The 10,084-nt window shown below is 31.1% G+C and overlaps 1 protein-coding gene across 1 annotated transcript in view; it reads right to left on the reverse strand.

The window, feature by feature from the left end:
* LOC114077599 overlaps positions 1 to 1,124 on the reverse strand; it is a 6,323-nt gene extending 5,199 nt beyond the window's left edge. The window contains exons 1-3 of the mRNA XM_027917906.1: positions 938 to 1,124; positions 541 to 640; positions 4 to 151 (exon numbers count right to left, since the gene is read on the reverse strand). Of these exons, the coding sequence (XP_027773707.1) occupies positions 4 to 151; positions 541 to 640; positions 938 to 1,124 (435 nt within the window). The remainder of the gene's footprint in view (positions 1 to 3; positions 152 to 540; positions 641 to 937) is intronic.
* Between the last annotated feature and the right edge of the window lie 8,960 nt (positions 1,125 to 10,084).

Genomic DNA, 10,084 nt, shown 5'->3' on the forward strand with positions numbered 1-10,084 from the left:
GACTGTTGCTTGGACTTTGGTTAATACCCTCTTCCTCATCGGACACGTATGTTCACTATTGAAATTTCTAACAATGAATATATCAGATTTTTTCCTGCACGACGCCTTCATAGTCCAACCACATTTGTCTGAAAAGCATACCAACACATAGCTGCGTACATTTTTTAAGCATATTAATACACATATCAAATGCATCATATAATATATTCAACAATAATGTTTAAAGTAATCAAACAATGAAACACACAAAAAGTATCAACCAATTTTTAAGAAAAGTATCAAAATTTAATGAAAATTATCCACTAGTTGTGATATGACTGTTTAAACTGATACAGTCCTTACTATATCAGTAGTAGTATATTCAAGTATCAAATATAGTTATTTCAATGTATCAAAAACAAATTTCTGAAATGATGATACATTAAAATATAAAATAACATATGAAACATGCAGGTTTTCATATAGAATAGTAATGTTTCATGTACTAATTAAATTATAAAACAACACATGATACATTAAAATATCAAAACACTGTCATACCTTTGTTGACCACACCTCTTTACTTTGCAATTGAAGTTGTTCTTTATCTTATATTTCGTCATCACATCTACAAGTGTTGCTTTATCCTTATATATCTGACCTGTCTTCACATCAACAATATCTTAATTGATTATAACATTTGCAACTCCAACTTCTGCATTTTCATGTGACTCAAATAAGCTATTTTCAACTATTGCCAAAGCCTGTGTATCATTTGTTGTGCCTTCTACCCACGTTATTTCTCCACTTCTTCCATCAAAGTTATGTACAGTACCACTATTCTTCTCAATTGTGTCAATACATAATGGATATACTGAAAATCCAGGCTCATTTTTTTTCAGTTCAAAATATAGTTTAACACTCATATCGTTCTTAAGTTTCATCGGACAGGAGTTACCTTCTACAATGTATCGAATTTCAATTTCTTTCCTTGATACATCAATATCCAATTCGGCCGCAATTGCTGCTTTGAGATTAGAAAACGAAATTGAATCTCCAACAACGATTCCATCAATTTTGTAACTTTCATACTGCAATTCGTTCACCCAAATTCCGGAATGTCTCATCAAAATCGAAGTATTCATCTTCAAAAACCCACTGCAACAACAATAAAATTTCGATAGCTCCAATTTTAACAGATTGTTTAAAACAATTGTTTTCAAAATAAGTGATATAATCTTTGATTTTCAAATTTTGAAATTAATATCTAATTAAGTGCTGATTTAATGCTGATTAATGATCTGTTACCACAAAATAAGCTGTTTTAGTAACAACATTAACTTTACCGTTTTTATCCCCTATTTTTTCTTAAAAGTTTTAAATTACCATGTATCATTTACCATGTATCACTACAGTCTAAAGTATCACGGCTCAACAAATTTAAGGGATTTTTTGTAATTACTAAACTTGTCGAGACAGAATGTAATTATTGAATTACACTATGGGATTCCTTAAATTTATACAATTCAAAAGGGACCAAAACTTTGTTCTTTAAAGTGTAAAATAGGTATATAGCATTTTCTATAATAATATTCTCAAGTTATAGCATTAGAGTTTGAATTTCATTGTATAACATTTAATATCTCAAGCTATAGCATTTTAAAAAAAATATAATGTTAATTTTAAATTATTAAAAAGAGTTGTTAAAATAAAAAAAATTAAAAAAAACGGACAAATTAATAATGGAAAATGGGATCTTTATTAAATGAATTAAATATAATTATTAATTACTGTTAATAAATTAGCACGTTTTAAGGGATTTTAAAAACTTTTAGATTAGTTAGTTGCCTTAATTCTCTCTAATTGGTTTAAATGGTATTAATCTTTTATTTAATTCCTTAAAAAGCTCTATCAGATTGACATGAACGTACAAGTCATTTTGTTTTCCAAAATTTCATGATTCTTTTGATATTTGCAGATTTTAGTTTCGTTTTTTTATTAGTAGTTGAATAAATTTTGGCGTTGGAAATAATTTGATTTGATTTGATGGAGAAAATTGTGTCGATATTAATTAAACATGGTAGAAAGTGGAATCATCATATTGGTTTTAATTTTGATTTGTTTGTTTTAATTATGAATTGTTGGTTTTAATTATATTTGTTGTTTTGTACATGTATAAAAGTGTTCAATTTTTTTATTATTGTTAGATCTGAAATATAGTTTGTATGTTCTTTTTTTTGGATAAACAATTATGTTACGTATAGCATATTTTGAAAAATAATAAGTAAATGTAAATGTGTTTGAGTTGTAATTAAATTGAAGATTCGCGTGTTAATTGATTTGTGAAGAAAAAAGAAAAACGTACAGTATGTTTATTAACTAGATAAATAATAATTAGATATAATTCTTTGTACAGGTAAAATATGACAAATGTATGAATAATGTCTGAAAATTATATAAAATTTGTATTTAATGGTAAAACCTGCTCAAATAATATTCAAAAAGTAAGAAGATATAATTCTGTGTACTGGTGAAGTATGAAAATTGTATTAATTGTGTATGAAATTTATAAGAAACTTGTATCAATTGTGTATGAAAGTTTATATTTTGTTGAACTTACAATATATGTTTCTGTTGAAATTATAATATATATTTTTGTATTAATTTTGTATAGAAACTATATTCTTTTTGTTTATTAAAATAGTGTATATGTAAGTGAATGATATATTAAATGTGTATGAAGTTTGTATGAATAATTTTGATAGGATCAGATACAAAATCAGAAATTGGTTCACATTTCAGACCGGTTACAACAACAAATTCCTTTAACCCAAAATGTAACTCTGTATCATTTACATTTATAACAAACATGTCATCCCTGTCATTTTCAGTTTCAAGAAGAAATATATGTCGTAACAACTAACATTGGATTTTTATGTTATGCAAATCGTAAAAAAATTCAAACGGTGTTTCTGGTAAGAATTTTTGAAACTTGTCTTGACCTAGGAAGGTCAGCAGATCCGCAAACACATTCATGTTAATACATGAAGACAAATGTGTTTGTATCTTCTTCTCCTATAAAATTGGTAAAATTAAATTAATACGTTTATCATAATATATAATGTCATATAAAATCATATATACACTGTTATGTTAAATGGACATACAATTCAATTCATGAAGCATAAAAAAAATTGTACATCAGTTCATACACAATGCATACAATATTAATACATATTTGATTTTTTAAAAAAAATAATTTATGACTTTTAAACTATAAACTACTACTCAAACAATAGCACTACATTAATTCATACATCAAAATAAAAACATAAAATATACAGTTATAATACTTATAATAATAGTAAAAAATATACGACATACAACATTAATACATTATTTATACACTGATATTGTAATCGACAATATAGCATTTCATACACATAGCATACAAAGTTAATACATTAATGCATACATTCCTGTAGTGAAATATAGTAATTATTTTATACACAAAATCATACAACATTAATACATTATTATTTCTCAAAAATCATACTTTGTTGTAATCCCATTATATATTCACAAATCATACAACATTAAATCATACAATATTCATATATAATTATAATATACAATACTAAAACCTCAACTCATATATAAATCATACAAATTTCATGTAACTATTGACAAATAAAATCAAAATTAAACACACTTAAATAGTACATTTTTATTGAAATTTGAAAAAATCTTTTTACTGACCTTAACAATTTTTTTTTGTTTATTTGTGGCTTGTATCTCTGACCTACCAATTTCAATGCCTTTTGCTTTTTTTGATTTTGTATTTATTAATTTGTCAGCAAAATCAGACTCGGATTCAGATGATGTTTGAATTTCTTTTTCTTTCCTCTTCTTTCCTCTTTCCTTTGCCTCTTTGTTTTTGTTTTTTTTTTCATCTTTATTAATTCGTAAGCAAAATTAGACTCGGATTAAGATGATGTTTGAATTTCTTTTCCTTTCCTCTTCTCCCTCTTTCCTTTGCCTCTTTGTTTTTGTTTTTTTCCATCTTCGATTTCACTGATCTAGACTTCTCTTTTCCAGTTGATTTTTGTGTTTGAGTTTGTAACAAAATGTTGAATGAAGGAGCATGAAAGTACTCAGATCTTGATTCATCGACCAATCTTCTACTTTTACGTGGGGTTTCACTACCTTTCTTCGACATTCTATACGAACTTAGTGTGGATGTTTGATTTTGGGGATGAACTGATATGTGAGGGATAATGGAAAGATTCGGGGAACAGTAAGGGAATTTGGGGAAGATGATGTTTTAGGCGTGTTGGGGAAGATTGAGTGTATTGGGGGAAGGTTGTCGTGTATTGATTTAAATGGGGGTGGGTAGTTATTGGGTAATTGTAAAATAGGGTGTAAATTAAAATCAAATCCCTATTATTTAGTTTTTGTCTTTAAAAAGGTAACTCTATAATGTGAAATTTAATTAATAATAATTTATTATTTATTTTAAAAAGTTAAAACTGTAAAAGGTAACTGTATAATTAATCAGTAAAAATTTAAAGAGTTTGCTTTTAAAAAGGTAACTGAAAAAATAAAAGTAATTATTTAAACAAATTAATTATTATTTCAATAATTATTTATAATTTTTTTAATTAATATATTTTTTATTGATATGCTATAATTCAATGATAATCTCCTATAAGTAGTTTATTTTTAAAATATAAGTTTATAACTTGATATATATCATCTTAAATGTGTGTCGAGTGTTATTTTTATTTCTTTAAATGGGTATAAGGGATTTGGGATAATAACTAAATAAGATGAATTATAAATTATTAATGAACTTCTTAATATTAACAAAATAAAATAATCGACTTAACTATATAAAATAATTAATTCAAAAATGTAAACTATCATATACCAAAACTAATTTAGTAAAATAATTAAACAAAATTAAATCTTTTTGAGATGATTTTTGAACAATCATAAAATATACTAATTATATACTTAATCATGTANCTTTATAGTTTTTTCTTAAATATTTATAAAACTAACTATTTTAAATTATTTGAGAATTTAAGAAGCTCGTGAATTAATTCCTATCGGGGAGGGACAAAATTGGATGTCAACAGTTGTCCCTCATTTTACTTGGATTTATGCAAGAAATTCGAGGAAAATGAAATTGATCAAGCCAATTTTGACCGACCACATATTCATCTTTAGGAAAGGAATTGGTACGGACTCCAGGAATTATGGTCGAACCCTAGACACGGGTTTCCTACATATCTGAGGCTATAGAGAATTCATGACACTTGTAGTTCGATATGCTTAGTTTAACGCACGATTATCAAAGAATTCAATGCTACTCCGATATTGAATTATGAAGAGATCAGGATGCTCAAGAATAAGATTTATAATAGAATGTTGGAGTACAATCGAGTTTTCAATATTGAGTCCGCCTACATATCCTTAAACCATAGGAATCGGGCTGCTTGTAGTTCGACTCGATCGGTTGAAAAAGAAATTTATTATGTTAGATAACTTTTGGTTCTGGACAAGTGACACAGAATTGAGTATGAAAAGGAGGCTTGCAACCTCTTAGCCATGAATGTGGATCTCTTCACATCCATAAGTAAGAACTTAAACGAACATAATTTTCAAAGATCTTAGTGCATTGTCACTCTGATTGGAAGGTGCTTCTGGTGAAAATTAAAAAATCTAAAGAAAAACTCACATGTCTTCTGACAGGGGTGTGTTAGATTGTGGTGGAAGTTGCTCCTCTGCTTGCGTCCTAAAAGTTTGACACTCCTCTTTGGACTATGTCCCAATTTGCTGCTAAGAAAATGTTTCACGTTGTGCTGCATCCTTGTTGATGTCATCCGCACATGTGGTTTGATTAGAGAATTCATCCTATTGGATGCTCTCTACAAAGACTGAAACAACTTGTTAGTAGAAAATGTAACTGAAAAAAGTGATAGTATCTCTTACGATGCTATTCAGTTACTCTTGATGTGAAAGATGTCACATAAGTATGTTCAGTATATGCCACTTTCGAAGATAGTATGTTCGTTACAACTCAGATTTGCTGAGGATTTAGAGATGTCATTGCTTATTTTATGCATGGAAAACTCCGGTGATCTCTCCATCGAGCTAGCTAGCTCAATAATTATCCAACTGTAACGAGGTGATTGGCTCGATGATTATCCAATTGTAACGAGGTGGATGTCTCGATAATAGTCCAACTGTAACGAGTTGGATGACTCGATAATATTCCAACTGTAACGAGGTGGATGACTCGATAATATTCCATCTGTAACGAGGTAAATGACTCGATAATAGTCCAATTGTAATGAGGTGGATGACTCGATAATATTTCAACTGTAACGAGGTGGATGCTCGATAATATTCTATCTATAATGAGGTGGATGCTCGATAATATTCCATCGGTAACGAGGTGGATGCTCGATAATATTCCAATTGTAATGAGGTGGATGCTCGATAATATTCCAACTGTAACGATGTGGATGACTCGATAATATTCCATCTGTAACGAGGTGGATGCTCGATAATATTCCAACTGTAACGAGGTGGATGCTCGATAATATTCCAACTGTAATGAGGTGGATGCTCGATAATATTCCAACTGTAACGAGGTGGATGCTCGATAATATTCCATCTGTAATGAGGTGAATGCTCAATAATATTTCAACTGTAACGAGGTGGATAGCTCGATAATTATCCAACTCTAACGAGGTGGATGGATCGATAATATTTCAACTGTAATGAGGTGGATGCTCGATAATATTCCAATATAATTCAAAAATAGGAACCTGAAATGGAAAAATAAATATACGAACTACTTATGGGGTGGATCGCCCAACAAAACTATATGCTAAAGTCTTTGATTGACCAATCAAAACACATAATCCACTTATGGGTTGATACCTAAGAAATTGGAATCTTGACTCTAACATTGTCAAGGAACACGTATGCCTGAATTGCTACGTGACAAAAATACTAAAAACTAAATTGATGTATATGCACGTCGCGATTACGATTCTCTCTTTGAAAGATAGAATTATCGAGGTGAATGACTTAATTCCTTCACATGACGATTAAAGACACTCTTGTCTTCCTTGACAAACTCAACAACATTTAAGTTTGTTGCTTACATTTTCAATCGTTATTGAAAACTAATGATTCGATAACTTTGACTGTCATGGAGATATTGCGGTTACCAACATTCTTTTGATTTGATGGACTCATTGATCTTCCTTTGCAACACTTCTAAGATAGTGTCACTTTTGATCATCTTCAAATTTGATGTCGACTCCACATATGATTTTTGACTTTATCAATACATCACCTGCAAAGCTCAACACCAAATGTTAGTATCAATGATGAAGTAAAGAATAAAAGTAAAGTTGAAGAACTAGATTAAGTCATTTGACTTATTAAGATTAGGCTATGATGAGCCTAATTGTAACTTTGATCATGATTCGTAACTAGCGATCCTCCAGCACTTTGTTTCTTACAACTTTGAAAGAATCTATTAGTTTTTGACTTTAATATTCCTGCAAGATAAAAAGAAACTTGTTTATAAATCACTCGAGGCAACGTAATTAAATGAAGATAAAATGAGATGGAAAGTTTTTTTCGTTTTATTGATGAGGCCACGAGAGGCGTAAACGATGTCTTTTTCCACGCTTGAAAGCTTTCACATTGTCATATTTGCGACTTCATTGTTCCTGCATCCAAAGAAAAATTCTTAGTTTGAAAGACTGATTTGTGTTGGTCTTATCTCCACGCTCCTTCATACGGTCGGCTTACACGGTCGCCCCCTTTGTAAGACAGTCTTAGAGGAATTTTTGAGGACTCTGTCCTAGTCTAAGCTTAAAAAAAACTCCCGTAATTTGCTTTGTTAATTCTGAGGTTGCTCATTCAGGAATTTTGAGGCCCCTCCTCGAAATTCTGTCCCAGTTTGCATCAACAAGTAACAATTACATTTTGTGGAACTTTTGAGATCATCTCAAAAATTCTATCCCAGTTACAAACTTGATTTTCTAAAAAAAAATTATCGTAATTTTTTTAGATCCACCGAAAACTACTTCTGTAGTATTTTGGTCTTCAGTTTTGACTTATTAAATAATCCCGTTTGTAAACGAATTTTTGTGATCCTCTCAAAAATTTTGTTCCCGTTTCCATTATAAAGAGAGATGAAAATCTTACAGGTAATATGATCAAGCCTTTGTGGCGCCTACATATCCCATTGAAGCAAGAATTAGGTCAAATGTAGTTCCCCTCTAAAGGATTACCAACAATAAGAAATTTACAAAGAACCGACCGAGGCCGACATAGGTCGCCTAGATATCTCATTCTTGAGAATTCAGGTCGAACATTGTTCAAATACAAAGAAATATTAAAAAGGATAAATGGGGTGATCGAGCCTGACATAGACCACCTACGTATCTCATTCTTGAGAATTCAGGTCAGACGTAGTTCATTACAAGGAGTGTGCGATAAAATGGAAAGAAAGATTCAATAGACACTATCAAAACTTCATATGCATATTCTGATCAATGCTAGGAATACTTCTTTTTGATCTTTCACGACGAACATCTTCAAATGACTCAGTTTAGAGATGTCTTGCACTTACTCTTAAGCATCAAATATGTTATCCCTTGAGGTGGTTTCCTCAATATTGATCAAATTGTTATTCATCATGTTTTGTATCTTGTGCTTCAAGGTTGAACAATTTTCTGTGTCGTGTCCAACGGTTCTTTAATGATAAGCACATCTGTGGTCAGCTCTGTAAAATTTTGCCAAAGGAATGTTGGTCTTCCTTCTATATATAGAGCATACCCATTGCTTTCAACCTTTCATAAAGTTGAGTTTGAGATTCCCTTAATGGTGTAAATACTTTAGGAGCCTTCCTAAAGTTTGGGCGGGGAAATTTTTCTGATTGACATTATGGTTTTGATATTTCTTTTGGGAAGTTAACCTCATACGGGTAGTTGTGAACAGGCCTACCTCCTCTACTTTTTCTTTTGATGTATCCATATCACTAATTCTGGTTGCTTTTCCATTAGATTGCAATGCGATAAGGTTTGTGCCCTTTCCAGTCTTGAATCCATCTTCCAAAGCTTCTCCCACTTTGACAATCTCGACAAATTTTTGTCCCATCATACACAACATTCTTTCGTAGTACTCAGACTCTTGAGTTTGAATAAACATTTCAGTGATATCACGATCAAGCATGGAAGGTTGAACTCTTGCGGCCTCTTTTCTCCAATGAAGAGCATACTCTCGATAATTTTCTGTAGACTTTTGTTTGATCTTCTCCAAGTAGTAGCGATCTGGGGCAGCTTCTATGTTATGTCCAAATCTTTTCGTGAAATCCTTTGCGTGTGCATTCAAACCTTTCCATTGTTTCAGTTCTTGTGATATAAGCCACTCCAGAGCTTCTCCACTTAGACTTCGATTGAAGAGACGCATCAAAAATGCTTCATTTTTGCCAACTCTCACGAGTTGATCATAATAAACTTTCAGATGTGCTAGAGGATTTCCTGTTCCATTAAAAGTGACAAACTTTGGCACTTTGAACCCTTCTAGAAGGTCCAAGTTCGGATGAATGCATAAATTTTCATAATTCAGCCACCTCTTCTGAAGCGTAATCGAGTTCTTTTATCGCTTTCGCAATCTCTTCCTTCATGATCTGCTTAGTCTTTTCCTCTTTGGCCTTCCACTCCTTTTCCTTCTCTTCGTAATGGTTAAGTTTGGAATATGCAGTATAGTGAAGATGTGATTTGGTTTGGACTGAGATATCAAAAGTTACTTTCGAAGGTATAGGTTGAGAATTTGGTGGATTTTGAGTGCCTTTTGCAGGGGTCTGGTACATGAAAGAGGGTGTTTGATGATTGTTGACATTTAACCTCTGAAAAGGAGGGAGTATTTGACAGTTATTTGCGTTTTGGTTTTGAAAAGGAAGAAAAACTTAAGAGTTGGGATTCAGGATTTGAAGAGGAGGCGGTGCTAGGTATGAAGTGTTGGTCTGATGAAGATTTGACGCGGTTAGGTTGATGGTGGAAGGATTTTG

The sequence above is a fragment of the Solanum pennellii genome, chromosome 6 (assembly GCF_001406875.1).
Source record: "Solanum pennellii chromosome 6, SPENNV200".
Taxonomy (NCBI): domain Eukaryota; kingdom Viridiplantae; phylum Streptophyta; class Magnoliopsida; order Solanales; family Solanaceae; genus Solanum; species Solanum pennellii.